The sequence below is a fragment of the Ursus arctos genome, unplaced genomic scaffold (genome assembly GCF_023065955.2).
Source record: "Ursus arctos isolate Adak ecotype North America unplaced genomic scaffold, UrsArc2.0 scaffold_7, whole genome shotgun sequence".
In the NCBI taxonomy this organism is placed as follows: domain Eukaryota; kingdom Metazoa; phylum Chordata; class Mammalia; order Carnivora; family Ursidae; genus Ursus; species Ursus arctos.
In genome coordinates, this window is record NW_026623089.1 from 30,504,794 (window position 1) to 30,523,169 (window position 18,376).

The 18,376-nt window shown below is 43.5% G+C and overlaps 1 protein-coding gene across 1 annotated transcript in view; it reads left to right on the forward strand.

Moving 5' to 3' along the window:
- The window catches only part of TLL2 (tolloid like 2), a 120,497-nt gene that overhangs the window by 44,814 nt on the left and 57,307 nt on the right, over window positions 1-18,376 (forward strand). Inside the window, exon 3 of the mRNA XM_026493767.4 lies at window positions 5,307-5,384. Within this exon, the coding sequence (XP_026349552.1) occupies window positions 5,307-5,384 (78 nt within the window). The remainder of the gene's footprint in view (window positions 1-5,306; window positions 5,385-18,376) is intronic.

Genomic DNA, 18,376 nt, shown 5'->3' on the forward strand with positions numbered 1-18,376 from the left:
ACCAAGGGCTAAATATGTTAGGCTCTACGAATGAGGAATAGAAGGAATAACTGATATCAGGTGATTGTTTATAACACCATATTAGTGAATACTACTTCACAGTCACTATGCGTGAGCATATATTCAAATGAGCAATATCCATCTATGGAACAAGGCTCTGTCCTCTTGGGCTTTGGAAAAGCCTATCTTTTTCTGCCTAGATGTCTTTGGACGTATATAGTTAATATTTCATTAATTGTGGTGGAGGAGTGTCATGTATACATCAATGTCTCATATGATGCATATAATTAAGCTACTTTTTGTTGGGAGCGGAAGAAAATTGGGCTTTCCCAAAGAAAAGCAGCTTGCTCCCAAAGTTGCTAACAGATTGCTTCTTAATTGAACTTGGGAGGTGAATTATATGGTGAATTAGAAAAAAGAACAACTCTGAATTTAGTGAATTGTTCCATAAAGGAAACTGTGGGATTGAATTGCAAATGCTGGATAGAAACATTTCAGCCTGGCCCCATGCATCACGGGGCCGTTGACCTCTGCTGTGTTTCAGTGAGAGCGTGAACAGTCCTGTAGCTCTCTTTTCAAGGCCTGGAGGGCATTCTTTCCCAGAGACCAGCTGTAAGCCTGGGTTTCTTATGCAAAGGAGACGTTTGAATAAGCCCCTGTGACTAATGAAATCTACAAGGTCTTTGCATATCCTCTCACTGAAGAGGTAATTAACCAAAGATCAAATACGGGCATATATATGTATTTTTTTCAAATATTTTTTTGTGTTGCAGTTACACCCAAGGACAAATATATCCCCACATCCTGAATGCTCCCTCCCCCATTGTCCTCAATCTTTGTCTGCGGAGGGCTCTATTTCTCTTCCTTGTTTCGTGGTGCCCAGGCTTCAGATCCAGCCACAGTCACACCTGTCTTACTCATTTGCTAGCTTTTACTGGAAGAGAGCAACATTTTCCATTGATATAGATGTGAGAAATGACTTTTTTAGTGTTTGATGTCTGTTTCCAGCTCCACATCGTTCATTCCCAGTGAGCTTGGGAAGTAAGAGTTTGGTTGTAAGAAAATATAAGATAAGGCTTCCTCTTACGGGTTTTCTAAGTAGTGAATCTCAACTTTGCCTGTGCGTTCGAATCACCTGAGGAGCTTTTGAAAAATCCCGAGGCCCAGCCCAGGCCCAGACTGATGAAATAAGAACTTCCGGGGCGGGGGGTGGGGGGGGGTGGGGGGGTGGGGTGGGGGCTGGTGTACCAGGCATCTGTGTTGGTCTAAAAAGCTTCCAAGGTGATCCCAAATTGCAGCAAAGGTTGAGAACCATTGTCCCAAGAATATCTGCTTCCCTCTCTCCATGAAAGCTGATGGATTTTCTCTTCCATTAGGCTGAGTTAGAAATGATTGAGTTATCTTTCTAAGCACTGTCTACCTGACTCGTCCATCCATCATCCATCAGTCCATTCATCCATCCATCCCATGTTTTATTGAGTGTCTGCTATGTGCCAGACACAGTGCTGCGTGTTCACTGTTGGACATGACAAGGGCCCTTTCATCAAGATGATAAAAACTAGAAACCAAACTGAAGGGTCACCTCAATGGACTGGGGATGCCGATACCTTGTGGTAAGTTGTGTGAATCAGCCCAGGCCCTGTATGTGCAGGCAGAGCAGGGTGCTTCTTACCCGGAAGGAGCAGTGAGGCAGTGTCCCAGAGGAAGTGGTGTCCCAGCTGAAACTTAAAGCACCAGTAGGATTTGGCCAGGTGAAGAGGTGGGTGTGGCTGAAGAAAATAGGAATCATGGTGCTGTGGGAGTAGCTCGGGGTGGCCGAGTGGGAGGGGGGAAAGTAGCAGGAAGCCCCAAAGCACCAGGTGGAGGAGGCCTCAGGGAATTAGAACTCATCCCAAGGGCAGCGGGGAGCCTCAGGAAAGGCTTCATCAGGGAGAGTGGCCAAGCCACATTAACTCCAGCGAGATCCTAGGCTCAGCAGTACTGTGAGCATGAGATTTCCTGCCCTTCTGAGAAAAAAGGACAGTTTTAGTCTCTTGCTGGGAAGGATGATTGAGGAAGGATTTGTGTTCTTAACTGCCCAGGGCCCTAAGCTCTCGCAGGCCTCCTGGAAAAATGCCGTAAATCCCTTGGGAATAGCCAACCTTTCCCAGGCACCCCACTTATTCTTGTTCTTTCTGGTCCTGAGGCTAAGGGGAAGGAGCACAGATTTGGATGGTCAGATAGGACCACCTGCAGCTATCACCATTGCTAGCCATCTTTGTACCCTCGAGACAGGCAAGTCACTTCACCTCTTGGGGTCTTGTTTCCTCCCTATAAAAGGGGGGTTGTTATGGCCCTTTTGTCATTTTGTCTTTGTGAGGCTAGAATTATTACACACAATGCAACAAGAGCATTTAGCGCTGTCCTTAGCACATGTCCAGCTTCATAGCTGGCACTTAGCAAACACTGATTCTTTCCCCCCTCCAGCTACTAGGGAGCCCTTGTTCTCCCCTCACCTCCAGAGCATGAGCTCCTGTTATAGCTCCAAGCACCAGGGGGCCAGGTGGATCAGAAGTCCTCCACCCTGACCCTCCTCTGCCTGCTGCAGAGCTGAGTACCAGTGTCTCCTGGCCTTTGCTCCCTCAACCACAGCCTACAGCTGACCTTGAACCCAGGCTGTGCTCAGGTATCCTTACAGGTTTAATTTTCTTGCCTCCCTTGACCCCTTTTGCAGGAGCCAAGCACGTCTAAACTAGCAACCCTTCATGCTGGACTAGGGCTATATGGAATCCCCTTTCACATGACAGCCCTGAGGCCCGCTCCTGTCCACTGCTAGTAACCCTGGTTGTATTCAAAGCTGGTGCAGTTACAGAGCCCTCTCCTGTTCTCTGGCTCTCGTCTAGATCCCTTGGAATAAAGGCCAAATCCTGAAAATGGTGCCATAGGAGCTAAGCCCCCAGACCCTCCACTAACCTCTGGCCCCGCTGTGTACTACTATCTCTCTCACCCATTCCATTCCAGTCATACCGCCTCCCTACCCGCAAGCACTCTTCCATCCCAGGGCCTTTGCACCCGTTGTTTTTCTCAGTTTGAAACGTTCTTCCCCAGTCTTCTGTAGACTCTCTCCTTCACTCTCTTCAGGCTTCTGCTTTTCTCTCTCACATGGAACAGCAACCCCGTATCCCTGGCATTCACTGTTCCCCTCACCCTCATTTATTTTCTTTGTAGTGCCTATCGGCAACTTACTTAAATATTTAGTTGCCTGTTTGCTTATTGTTTTCTCCCCTACCCTCCATCAGAATAGAATTTCCATGAGGTCAGGGTAGAGTGTGTTCTGTGTTGTATCCTGAGCCGCAGAAACAGCATCTGGCGTGTAGCAGGTGTTGGAAAAATATTTGTTGAATGAGTTAGTGCCTAAACAAACCCATTACCTCATTTGGTCTTCAAAACAAACAGCCCATTTGACAGATGAAAGATACAAACGCCCAAGGTCTTAGCCACAGTGACGCAGCAAAGACAAAGCCGTCCCGAGCTCTGGCTTCAGGCTCCCCTTGCTCCACACATGCCACATTCCTCTGCGGGCCAGAGATTTTCATACCATCAGGATTTCCCCCGACCTTTAGCCCGAGAGGAAATGATACCGCAGCTGGAAGAATACCCAGAGGGCTGGGAGCTGGCAGCCAACGCCCCGGCAGCTGCAGGGAGTGTGTGAGTGGATTCCGAGTTGGCCAGAAAGGCAGCAGAACGAGCGGGATGCAGGCACGCAAAAATGTCAGCGCACGCCTGGTCGGCCGCCAGGGTCATCAGCAGGAGAAGGAAGGAGGTGGGCTGCGTGTTGGAGGGTGGGCTTCGGGACTCAGGGCCGGCTCCCTTGGTTCTCCCGAGCCAGGTCATTGGGTCACCTGTTTGGGACCCTACCTCGAGCATTGCTGGGAGCCTGTGAGCTGTGGGGCACAGGAAAGATCCTCGGGCTTCTGACCAGGAGACTGTGTCCTGAGCATGACCCTGGGCTAATCATGTTGTGTCTTGGTTTTCTCCTCTGTAAAATGGGGTTACACTTTGTCTGCCACGGAATGTTCTAATGAGGGTCAAAGAAGATATGGGGAAACAGCTCTGTAAGCTGAAAATTTCTAAACAAATGCAAGAAATAATTGGGTATAGGTCGATTGTCCTGTAGTTGCTTTGATGTGGTTTCATATGTACAATAGTCTCTCCTGGACCCAGGCTCTGTCCTCAGATTTGCTCCCTGATGTCACAACCCACCCAGTTGTTCAGCTCCCAAATGTAGGAGTCATGGGGAACCCCTCTCAGTCTCCCTGCTTCCCTGCCTACAATTATATTCCTAATATCCCTGTGGATCCGGCCCCCTCTCTGCCTGATTCCCCCCTGCCCACCACCACCAGCCCCTCCGTGTGGCAAGCTCATTCCCAATCCAGATTCTTGCCCGATCCTGGCCCAGATCTCTGTGTCAGTGGTCAGGAGAGGCCCCTTCTGAGCGCTCTACCGCATACTGCATTCGATCTTCAGATTTTCTGAACCCACAGTGACTGTCCCTTAGTTTTCTTTCCTTGTGTTTATTGTCCAGCCGCACATTTTACCGGTCTGTCTTGCTCACTGCTGGATCCCCCGGTGCCTAGAACTGCACACAGTTCCAGCCACCGTGCGTCTAATACTGTTTGCTGATTGACCACTTTCCTGGTGGGGACAGATGCGAACCAGGTTTATACACAATGGCTACTAGCAAACAAAGACAAGCATCACTGTCCTTGACCGAGGCTGTGTCTGCAGAGTCTGATACATAAAGTCAACAGAGCAATTTCTAAAATGAGACTCACCCCAAAGAGAAAACCAAAATGCCTACGTAAGCCAAGGCAGTAACTGACCACATCACGTATTTAAAAGCATCACTGAGGACTTCTCCCTGCGTTCCACACCAGGGGACTCCAGAAGGGAGTGTCCTGTTTACATTCCGGCTTCCTAATGCGGGTGAAGGTGAGGAAGCTGACTTCCAGGTTGACCTTGGGATTTGCCTCTTAGCTTTGTATACTTGACTCCAAGTACCCTTGACCTGGTGGAGGAGAGTAATGCATTTCTAATTTGTGAATTATGTGTGTGGTTATGAAAAATCAGGTTCTTTTTCGCTCTAGCATCTAGAATAGCGCCCGGCCCGTGATAGGTGCTCAGTCAACCTGTGTTATCAAATCTTTACTGATCTGTCTGGGATCCTGGTCATCCCCCAGGTGACTAGGTTTGCTCCCTTACCGCTTGGGGATCCTACAAAGAAGGCCGATGTGTCCTCACATTTCTTTTCTTTCTCGTTCCTTTAGGTGGGCTGGAGGAGCAGCCATTTGAGAGCTGGGACAATGCAACAGCCACCAATACCAGCAGCGAGGAAGCGAGAAAGGGTAATGCGAGGCCCTCCCAGGCCTTTGGGTCCTTTTTTTTTTTTCAGTTGTGGTAAATTTCACGTAACATAAAATTTCCATTTCAACCATTTTAATGTGTATAACTTAGTGGCATTAAGTACATTCACAATGTTGTACAGCCATCCTGCTATTTAGTTCCAGAAAATTTTCATCACCCAAAGGAGACCCCATACCCACTAAGCAGTCATTCCCCCTTTTCCCCCTGCCCCTGACTTTGGGAACCTCTTCTTCTTCTTCTTCTTTTTTGTTAAAGATTTTATTTATTTATTGAGAGAGAGTGCATGAGCAGGGGGAAGCACAGAAGGAGAGGGAGAAGCAGACTCCCTGCTGATCAGGGAGCCCAAGGGCAGGGGCTCAATCCCAGGACTCTGAGATCATGACCTGTGCTGAAGGCAGACTCTTAACCAACCGAGCCACCCAGGCGCCCCAGCTTTGGAAACCTCTTATTCCACTTTTTTACTTTCTATCTGAGTGGACTAGGAGCACCAATCTGTGGGCATGAGGGAGTGTGTCCTTTTGTTGAGGGTGGACTGGCTGCCAGGGAAAGCCACAGAAAGGTGTTTGGCTGCTCAAGGACCGTATGGTCTTCAGTTAAATTCTGCCATCTGGGTTTGACCTTTCTTACCGGTGCTTGCCTTGTGAGTTGCAGCCCCCACGGGCTGACAGGAGGGATCAGGAGGAACTAGGGTCGACACAGCAGGTGGGCACGGGAGGCCAGGATGGAAGGTAAAGCTGGGATGGGGGCTGGGGAGGAGCGTGTAGCTTAGAGACCTTGTGGGCTGCTGGGGGACGGGACAGGTAAGGTCGTGGCCATCTGCGGGCAGGGCCACAGCATCAGCAGGTGCCTGCCTGGAGTGCCAGCTCTGCCTGTCTGCACACTGATGCTCACACGTGTGCGCTTTCCCAGTTCTAAGAGATTCTAGGCTGGAGATTAGGGGTGGGGGGGGCGTCTCACTGGAAGCATCTCTGTCTGGAGGAGCTTTTCCCATTCAGAAGCTGTGCTGGAGGAGAGAGGCTGCTGGGCTTCGGTCTGGCCCGCATCCTACAGGAGTCAGGGCTCACTGCCTCCAGTGACGCTTCTACGTAAAACAAATGCAGAGCAGAGGGAATCTTTTTTTTTTACTGAAGTGTAGTTGGCACACAGTATCAAAGGAATAATTTTTAGTATCTTCCGATCTGTAGTCAGATGCATTATCCATCGCACCACTGGCCCTGTCAAAAAGGAATAATTTTTAAATGCCAGAATCCTTTTTTTCAAGGATGCCTATTTAGGGATAAGATAGAAATCATTATTTGCTTTATGTTTTTGATTTAATGCTATTTTATATTTTACACATACATATGCATAAATATAATTTCACACAGGTGCATACATGTAATGATATCGTCATGTCTTTTTTTAATCGTTTTTCTTTTTTATTCTTTTCCCTTTAATTTGGCTAGCTCCCTCCCTTCTTTTTTCTACATATCACTCCTTTGCCCTTCCCCACGTAACGCAGGCTGATGGCTCTGTGCGCACCCTTCCGTATTTTTCTCCATGTACATGTGTTCACACAGGCACTTCTAGAGGGATGTAAACACGCATGCAAATATAAGCTTCATCATTTTACAAAACGGGATCATATTCGATAAGTGCTTTTTGTGAATCCTGCTTTTCTCACTCAGTAGTACATCATGGGAAACCCCTCTAGTGCACTTGTGATACCTTCAGTTTATTCTTTTGAATATCTTGCAAGATATTCCTGGCATATGGGCCGTAATTGAGCCAGCGATTCCCTTATCAATTAGCATTCACTTCGTGTCCGGTTTTTGCCATCACGAGCAATGCTACGGTAGACGTTCCTGAACCTAGATCCTCACACACTTGGGATGTTTTTAACAGGTGCTCCTGGAATGGGTTTCAAAGGGTAAAACCATTCACAGTTCCAGCGAGACTTATGAGTGCGCCCCTTTCACCACATCCTCTCCAGCACTAGGTGCTCTCAGTGTTTTTAATAATGTAAACAGTTCATTATTACTGACTTTGAATTACCCTGACTGCTGGTGACGTTGAGCACCTTTTCCTGCCTTTGCCAGTGGTGTAGGGGTGTGCTTCTGTGACTTGTCTCTTCCTGTTTTTTCCCGTTTTTCAGTTGGGCTGCTGATCCCCCTCTTATCAGCTTGGCCTCTTTCAGAGAAAGGCGGATTCAATAGCTCCCACGCCCCCCCACCTCCTTTGACAAACGTGCATTTGCTTGTCTGCCTCATAGCATGTTTCTGGGACCATGTGCAGGGCTTCCTTTAAAATCTGTGGTTTCCTGCTTTGCTTTTTCAAAGTAGTTTGACTTGTGCTTTCTTAGACTCCCCAGACATCTTGTGATCTCAGTGGCACTTCATTTTGGCCACAAACGACCAGCCCTACATGCCAGCAATGGAGCAGAGGGTGTGAGATTGAAACCAGAGGGGTTTGCCAACACCCCAGTGTTGTAGATGCCACACCTGATTTTTCCTTCCTAAGTGACTTATTGCTGCCTAAAAGTGCTCCCAAACTTGTTGACTTCAAACAGTAATTTGTTATCTTTCATGATTCTGTGGGTTGACCGGGCTCCGTGGGTCGTTTCTTTGGCTGACATCGGCTGGGTCACTCACTCGCCTGCACTCATCCAGCAGCTGGGCTGGCCTGGCCTGGGTGGTCACATATGCCTCCACGTGGCTCTTCTGGCCACGTGGATTTTCATTTAGCTGTCTAACCTGCGATTTTTTACAGTATGGTGGCTGGCTTCCCAGAGGGAAGAAGCAGAAGCCACCAGTCCCCTTAAGGCTTGAACTCAGAGTACCCAGAGTGCTACTTCCGCTGCATTCTTTCCGTCAAAACAGGCTTCCAGAGGAAGAAAATAGATTCCACCCCTTAATGTGAAAAGTGGCCTGAGCTCACGGAGATGAGAGCTGTGGCCATATTTAGAGACCAGCTCCAGCCTTCCCTCATTGCCTCTTACCTGCCCACCAGCAATAGACATTGTCAGGATTCTTAGTATTTATTAGTTTGTTGGTGTAAAATGACCCAACCGGATAAATTTGGACCATCAGGCACGCTTGGGTTTACACCTTAGCTTAGTCACTTAGTAGCTGGGACCTCAGATAAGTGTTCACATGAGGTTTGGAGGATTTAGGAATAATACTGATGCAAAGTGCACAGCCAGGTATCTGGAATTTAAGAGGTGCTCAGTGAATATAGTTCCTCCACTTTTTCCTCTCTACCTCCACCTCCAAGAATAATATTATCCAGCATTGGAAGTCATCATCCACCTCTGGACTGGGACTCCGCAGCTGTTCAACAGCTGCACAGGAACACAATTAGGGGAGACCAGAAAGAGTATGGCTGCTGCAGCTCATTAACATTCTGCCTCTGGTAGGTTGGCTTGTGCATGGTACCCACACAGCAACAAGAGATCTTCTTGGGCTTTTTAAGGAGGACGGTGAAAGCACTCCCCCAGCCACCATGCCTCACACCCCTACAGTGGGCTAAATCCAGTCTGCAGACTGTCCAGTGCCCCTGGTGTTTTGGAAGAGGATAATGTCAAGGCTAGGCCAGTTTCTCTGCTCCATACTGCCTCAGCAGACGGGCAGGGCTTTAAGCGTCCCGGGCAAGACTGATGAGGACGGAGACCCTTGGCACCCTCAGAGGGGAGCTGCGGGCAGGCTGTCCTAGCCTGTCCCCCCACTCTTGCCTCGATCCAATTCATCTCTCCGGGGCCATGTCAGACACCAGCGTGGGTGCCTCCTGTTTTTGTTTGAATTAAAGGTAAGACAAGTTGCGTCAATCTCAGATTCCCCTTTCATCACAACTTGACCCCCTCCCAACACCCCCAGAAAAAGAGACCGCCCAGGCAGGATAAAAGATCTGAGGGAAGCCCCCCCCAACCCCAGCCCCCTGACTTCAGCAGCAGGTTTATTTCCTGGCATTATGTGGCTCCCCTCAGCCCTGACGGCAGGGATTTGTGCTCCCAGCTTTGGGGAGGGCTGGGGGGCTCAGAGAATCGCTCACTCAGCATCCCCCTGGCAGACCGTTGGGTCCGAGGAGTCTCCCTCCCCTGGAGATGAGCGCTCAGCATGCATTTCAGGATTGCTAATAGGATTAATGAAATGGAGTGTGTAGCCGCTCCTACAATGAAGCTGTGACTGTTTCGATGGAGCCAGATTTCCAGAACCATATTCATAGAAGAGAATGGACCTTTCATTCCCAGTAACAGTTCCTAAGGGTTTGTGCTGCAGGAAATCACAATGGAATCTTGTTTGCACCAGAGACCACAAACCTGGGTACAAATCACTGCTCAGCACCTGAACCCCTGAATGTCACTAATGTCAGTGTATCTGGGTGTAACCACTGAACCTAACTTTAGGCATTCTTTCTAGCCAGTCCCCAAATGCAGACCTTGCTAGCGATTACTGAAGCTTGCATCGAGCCCTTACCACGGCAGGGCGTTTGACATTCATTACCTTGTTCAATGCCCACAACACCAGCATGCAGCAGGAAAGAAGATTCAGACGGCAAGAAGAGTGGCTTATCCAAGGCCACACAAGTAGCACATGGCAGCATTTATCTTGAGCCTAAGTCTCCCACCCTAAACCCCCTGCTTTTAACCTTTGGGCACTATCAGTGGTTCTCAAACGTCCCTGTGCTTTGAAACTACCTGGGAGCTTTAAAAACTCACATGCCTGGACTCCACTCTAGTTTGATTGAGTTGCAATCTCAGGGCAGGGGGTGGACACCAGAACTTTTAAAAAGCTCCCCAGTTGATTTCCATGGGCAGCGAGGTTTGAAAACCATCATGCAGAATAATCCAGTCTCTGCTTTCACCGAGGGGCTACTCTTGAGTCTTTCAAGGTTCGCAGGCAAGGTGTGATGTTGCCCACCACCCTGGGGTGGGGGCTTTGCAGATGGCTGGCCTCTCAGGATGTTTGCTTCCAGCGTGGGGCTGACCAATCAAATCATAGAAAATTCCCAGTGCCTCACTTGAGAAGGCTGGGGTAGGCCTGGTTCTGTTTATGACACGCCTGGGCCTTCAGCTGGAGATGGAACCTTGAATAGCTGTGGCCGCTCTGCTTTTCCACAGAGGACAGGGTCCGCTCCCAGAGCCAGAGAATTTAAATGGACTTTATCCCCCAGCCCACCCAACCCCCAGTGTGCTAAATCCTTTCAGATGCCCCTGAGCTCCTCTTCAAATGTAGGACTCTTGGCCATAATAAATAATTACATCCTTCTATGTGGACTCTGATTCCAGATAGTAGTAATCCAAGAAAATCCAATAATGACAGTTGCATTAAGATCCTTCTTCCAGGCTAAGCAGAACATCTGTTTAGACATATTTTTAATCGGCAAATGCTTCCTGTGTTGAGTCCTCGGCAAATTAAATTTCTCACTGGACCGAGGGGGAAGCTGTCATTCAATAACCCATCTCTGGAAATTACACCCCAGTCTCTCTCCAGGTGCACTTCAGATTTTCCCACGCTGACTCGGCTGCAGCCCGGCCCTGACCACATCAGCCCACATGTATACACAACACAGCTTGTCTGAGAAACACGGGCTGTCTCAGTGTTGGTCCCTCGAATAGGGAACTATTTCTGCCCATTCTCCAAAGGAGAGTTGGCGGCAGAAGAAAATTAAGAGACTTGTTGAAAACCCTATGGGAAATGAATAATAAACTTCCACTTGCTACATCGCTGCCTGTGATTACTTAAGATGCGATGATTCTCAGGGTTTAAACGTTAAGGGCGTTAGGGCTGCCAACATTTTGGAGGAGTTTCCGCCACAGAATTGTTTGGACTGTTGGGCTGTTTATTTTTAGAATAACTCATCCATTCTTTAATTAATTCATTCAGACTACAAAAGTGGTGAATACTTACCACCAACCAGCCACTGTGCTGGGTGTGACTAAAGTGGTGAGCAGGCCAGTTACAGTTGCTGCCCCCCATGGGGCTTCTCCACCCATGGGGGCAACTCACATTTGAATGCAGTTGGATGCAATTTGTAGTCTAGGGTTGGGTTAGCCAGTTAAAATATCTGCAGAGACCCAGCAGGTAATGTCAGTGGGGGAGATGGGCTAGATAGGCCGATGGGAAGTGGGGGAGAGATTCTGACAACCAGGACAACCAGGACAACATGTACCATGCCTATGGCGAGAGATACTACTGAACTCGAGTGGGTTGTAAATGATGGAAGTGGGCCCGATGTTGCCACATCTTTCTGTCTTTAAAGAAAAACTAGAAAATCTGGATTCTGATGTGAAATGCCTTGATTTTTAGAAGTTGGCTTCTAAAGCAATATTGAAATAACAATAACAACACCAACAAAAAAAACACAGTGTGGGCCAAAAGTGTCCAGGCCAAGCAAAGCACATCTGTGGGTTGGCTTTATCCCAAGAGTTGCAAGTGTATGACTTCTGATCTAGAAATTCTACCAGTAAAACGATTATTTTCATGTTTAAAAACTGTATTACATGACAGCCTTCTTGTTCATATGACCAACTGAATTAGTAGGAACCCCTTTACAAATACAGAACTGCTGAAAATAATATATAATCTTCCCATAATCCCAAATGAAAGATACAGAGTTAAGAACAAAGGATAGAAAGGGAAATTTCCATGATCAGAAGAGAATAGGGAACACAAATCCATAGAATTAAGCTTCACATGGTGGCAAGAAGGTGCAGAGGGCATTCAAACTGGGTTAAGATTTGGAGGACGGGGTCTGGTGTCTTCATGCCTATAAATACGGGAGATATGGCCTTGGTCCCATGTGAAGCAAGCAGTGAATGCTGAGATCTTGCATAAAATGAACACCCTCAAAGGGCTTCATACTCATTAAAAGAGAGAGAGAGAGTAGAAAAACTCTGCCCTGTGGCAAAGAAGAGTGGCAAGAAATCTTGCTATCTTTCTTAGGCTCTAAGTGTGGGTAAAAAATATATCATCTATGAGAAACTGAATCTGAAAGCCTGTTACCCATGTAGGTATAAGTTCTCAAATTACATTTCCTAAATATGGAAACCCTAAACTTAGACATTAACATAAAAATTGATCTAGGACTCTAGAATCCCAAAAGCTCCCCCCCCAAGAAACAAAATATAGGGTCATACTCATAATTGATGGCATATGGGGCTCCTTTAGAAAGATGCTCTCCCCTAAAAATGAACTTTAAATAACAACATTAGAAACACAAAGAGTTAATCCATGGAGGAGACTCAGCAGAGACAATAAATTGGAGAATTAATACCCAAAGGTATAGGAATAATAAAACCATCTGAAGGAGATTAAATAAGTATGTATAACAAAAGAACCAATGGAGGAGTTCAGAACTATAGTAAGGAGGAAAAAGAACAGGCCGATTTAGAAGCCACTAGATAGGGCTTTTAGAAATGGTGAGTATATTGTTGAAACTGGAATTGGATAAATAGTATATTGAACACAACTGAAGAGAGAATTAGTGAAGTAGAAAATTGATCTGAGGAAACCACACAGATTTCACCACTGAGAGATAAAGAAAATATGGAAGAAGGTAAAGGGACAAAATGGATGAAGTGAGACTGTTAAGTGCATAATCAATAGAAATTCTTGAAGATGAGAGAACTTTCATAGAGAGACTGGGAAAGATGAGGCAGTGGTCAAACAGATGAGGAATTAGGATTTGCCACAGTTGAAGGAAGAATTGTACTGAGTCCCAAGCAGAGAATTCATATAAATCATATCTAGACAATTACAATGATGCTGAGAAACACCAAAGACAAAGAACAAAAGGAAAACAGAACGAAAGATAAGACAGATAACAGGTGAAGGAGTGACCATTAAACTATAAGGATACCTCCTGTTGGTAACAATGAAGAGCAAAGGACACTGGAATACTATCTTTGAAGTGCTGAGGGAAAATATCTGTCAACTTAGAATTCTGTACATTCCCAGCTAAACTTAGTTTTCAGAATGTGGATAAAATAAACTGAGTGAGGATGAAATAGATTGAGGGTAAAATAAACTGAGAGAGTTTGTTTATCATCGTCAAAGAATATTAAAAGATGCATTTCCAGGAGGGAGATTTGGGATGCAAGAAGGAGCAATAAGCAAGGAAATGGTAAATATGAATATAATATTAATCTGTACTGCAAACAAATCATTGAGAATAGTAACTTATTTGGGGTCTTAAAAGCAAGTAAACAATAACATGAAAAATCAAAAGGTCTGTTTATAAATTAAAATACTTTAAGATCCTTGTATTCCCAGAATGAGAATGGAGATTCTGATTTCTTCAGATCCATCTTGTAGTTTGTGAATTCTTTGTACTTTGTTAAGTCCAGTATGAATGTTAAAAATTAAAATCAATACTAAAGGATAGAAAGGAGGTAATGGAAATAAAAAGTAAACATGGAAAATATCTTAATCCTACAGAAAGCAGTCAAAAAGAAAAAAAAAGCAAAGAAAAAAATGGCAAATAATGCGCATACGCACACAAAGAAGGAAACAAGCCCAGGAATGTCAGTTGTAAAATAAGTATAATTCACCTGTTAAAAGAGAGATTCTCAGATTGAACAACAAGAAAAAAAATGTAGCTATTTGATGTTTATAACAGATATACCTAAAATCTAATTACAATTATATGCAAAAATCCTCAACAAACTATTAGCAAATCAAAACAAGCAATGTATAAAAAATAATTATACACCATAATCAAGTGAAATTTATTCCAGGTATGCAAGGCTGGTTCAACATTTGAAAATCAATCAATGTATCCTTACCATATTGACAAGGTAAAAAAGAAAAATCCCATGATCATATCAACTGATGGATAAAAAGCATTTAACAAAATCTAACATTTATAATAAAAACACAACAAGTCAGGAATAGAGAGAAATTATCTTAACTTGATAATGAGCATCTGCCAAAAACCTACAGCCAGGCTCCTAGGTGGCTCAGTCGGTTAAGTGTCTACCTTTGGCTCAGGTCATGATCCTGGAGTCCCAGAATCGAGTCCCACTTCAGACTCCCTGATGAGCAGGGAGTCTGCTTCTCCCTCTGCCCTTCACCCTACTTGTGCTCTCTCTTACTTGCTCTGTCTCTCTCAAATAAATGAAATCTTTTAAAAAAATTTTTTTAAAACAAACAAAACAAAACAAAAACCTACAGCTTACATCTTACTTAATAGTGAAAGACTGAATACTTCTCCTAAAACCAGGAACAAGGCAAGGATATCTGCTCTCATTCTCTTATTCAACATAGTTCTGGAAGTTATAGACACTGCAATGAGGCAAGAAAAAGAAATTAAAGGCATGAAAATTGGAAAGGAAAAAATAAAACTGTTTCTATTTCCAAATGACTTGTCTATGTATAAGATCCCAAGGAATCTAAAACAAAACAAAACAAAACAAAAAAAGCAAATGCTAGAACTAGTAAGTGAATTTAGCATGGCAGATACAAGGCCAAAACCCCCAAATGGATACAATTTGTAAGCACTCAAAGAAAAGGAAATGCCTATACACTTTAAAAAACATGTACAATATTTGTATACTAAAATTGCACAAGGCTGATGAAAGAAATCAAGAAATAACTACATAAATGGAGAGACATACTATGTCCAGGGATTGGAAGACTGAATATGTTAAAGATACCAGTAATCTCCAAATCGATCTATAGGTTTAATGTAATTCCTATCAAAATCCCAGCATGTTTTTTCTTTGTAGGCATAGAACAACCTTGTTCTAAAATCTATATGGACAACCATAAAATTTATATGGAAACCTAACTAAAACAATTGCGGAAAAGAGGTCTAAAATGGGAGTAATCACTCTCCCAGATACTAACGCTTACTATATAACTACAGTAATCAAGACAATGTCATATTAGCAGAGGGATAAACACATAGATCAATGGAACAAAATACAGAACCCAGAAATCAACTCAGCAGTAGAACCCAGCAGTTCCACTCTTGGGTATTTATCTCAGAGAAATAAAAGCTTATCTCTACACAAACACTCCTATATGAATGTGTATAGCAGCTTTATTTGTAATAACAGGAAACAACCCAGATATCTTTTCCTAGGTGAATAGTTAAACAAAAGGTGCTACACACATACCATGGAATACTACTCAGCAATAAAAGGAAACTATTGATACATAAAACAACTCAGATGGATCTCTAAGGAATTGTGCTGAGTAAGAAAAGCCAATTCCCAAAGGTGATATACTATAAAATTCCATTTATATAATCTTCAAATGAAAAATTTTCTAAATGGAGAACAGATTAGTGGCTGAGAGTTTAGGGATGGGTGAGAAGAGAGGGGCAGAGATGTGGATATGATTATAAAATGCCAACATGAAGGATTCTTATGGTAATGCCACTGTTCAGTATCTTGAATGTGGTGGTGGATACACAAACCTAAACATGTGATAAAATTCCATACAGCTACACACACACACACACACACACACACACACACACACACACAAAGTATACATGATGCTGGGGAAATCTGAACGAAATCAGTGGAATACATTAATGTCCATATCCCAGCTGTGATACTGCACTATAGTCTCATAAAATGTTACTATTGGGAGAAATGGAGTACAGGGTACACAAAATCTGTTATTTCTTACAACTGCATGTGAATCTACAAGTATCTCAATTTACAAAAACTATTCTATATACAATAAAAAAAATGTGAACCTCAACAATGTGACCATTGAAAACTTCCTTTATAGTTGTGGGAATTGTAATTTACTCACAGAATAATGCCTGTTGAATGACTCATTTAAAAAAATATAATTACACAAAAAGATCGAAAATGAGTGGGAAAAAAGCTCTATGACGCAAACACTAATCAGAATAAAACTGATATAGTAATATTAATATCAGCCAAAATAATCTTGATCATGGATGAACATTATTACAGATAAAGAGGGTCATTAATGATGAAAGAAATAATTCACTGGGAGCATTTAACAGTCCTTTACTTGTATTACTTAAACAACATAGCTTTGAACGATGCAAAGCAGAAATTAAGAATAAAGGAGAAAGTGACAATCCACGATCTTAGTTGTCAGGGTTGTTTAAAGCATTTTTCTCAGTAACTGATACACCAAGGAGCCAAAATAGTTGCAGAAAGAATATGTGAATAACATATGTAGCACCCTTTAACCATCAATTATGGAAATGGATGCACATTATCCCAAGGACATATGGAACATTTATAAAAACCAATCACGTACTGGGCTGCAAAGGAAGATTCAAAATACCAAAGAATTGATACCTTGGAGCATGGGCTAGTCATCTACAGCCAGGAGGCCAAATCCAGCCTGCCATCTGTTTTTGCAAATAAACTGTTATTGGAACACAGCCATACCCATTCATTTACATATTGTCTATGGCTGCTCTCGCACTACAGTGGCGGAGCTGGTTGGTTGCAACAGAGAATATATTAACCACAAAACTTAAAATATTTACTATTGTCCTTTTACAGAAAAAGTTTGCTGACCCCCACCTTGGAGAATGGGTTCTTGGAACACAAAGCAATGTTAGAAATCAGTAACACCCACAGAGAAATAAATATTTAGAAATTAAAAATCACACTTCTAAGTAACTTAAAGATCAAAGAAGAAAGTCTAAATGGAGCTAACAGAATATATCAGTGTCTAACATTGCAATGTACATGTCAAATGATGAAATGCAGATCACAAGGAACTCAGGAAAATTTTAGCCTTAAAATGTTAATCATAGAATATAAGAAAAATCGAAAATTATGTGCCTAACATTCAGCTCAAGAAGCCAGAAGAGAATGGCTAACTGATTTGTTACAGGAGTGCCAAGACAGTTCTATAGGGGAAAAACTAATCTTTTCAACAAATGGTGCTGGAAAAACTAGATATCCACAAGCAAAAGAATAAAACTAGACCTCTACCTCAACACCATATGCAAAAATTAACTCAAAATGATTAAAGACTTAAATATAAGCACCAAAACTATAGAGCTGTAGATATAAATAGATAAAGCGTAGATATAATCATAATTATAAATCTTTGTGAAGTTGGATTAGGCTGTAATTTCTAAAATATGGCACAAAAGCATAAGAAACAAAAGAAAAAATGGATAAATGTAAAACTTTTATGCTTCAAAGGATACTATTGTAAAAATGAAACAACAACCTACAGAATAAGAGAAAATATTTATAAATCATATGTCTGATAAGGGTCTGGTATCCAGAATAGACAAAGAATAATTATAGCAGTAAAAAGACAGCCCAATGAAGAAATAGACAAAGGATTTGAATACACATTTCTCCAAAGAAGATATGCAAATGACTAATAAGAACATGAAGGGATGTTTGGCATCATTAGTCATTCGGGAAATGCAAATCAAAACCACAACGAGATGCCAGTTCACACCCATTAGGATGGCTAGAACTAACAAGCTTGACAGTAACAAGTGTTGACAAGTATTTGGAGACACTAGAACCCTGACACATTGCTGATGGGAATGTAAAATGGTGCAGCTGCTTTGGAAAGCAGTCTGCTAGTTCTTCAAAAGTTTAAATATAAAGTTACTACATGACCCAACAATTCCAGTCTGTGGCATATACCCAAGAGAACTGAAAACATATGTGCACACAAAAATGTGTACGTTAATGTTCATAACAGTATTATTCGTGATAGCCGAAAAGTAGAAACAACCCAGATGTCCATCAGCTGAGAAATGGATAAACAAATGTGGTAGATCCATGCAATGGAATATTATCTGGCCATAAAATGTGACGAAGTACTGCTGATAAATGCTACGACCCAGACAAAACTTGAAAACATGCTAAGTAAAAGAAACCAGACACAAAATGCCATATATTGCATATGAAATGCCTTGTCTAGGCAAATCCATAGAAACAGAAAGTGGATTACTGGTGGCCAAGGACTGGGGCAGGGGCTAGAAATGGGGAGTGGCTGCTAATAGGTTTCTTTTGGGGGTG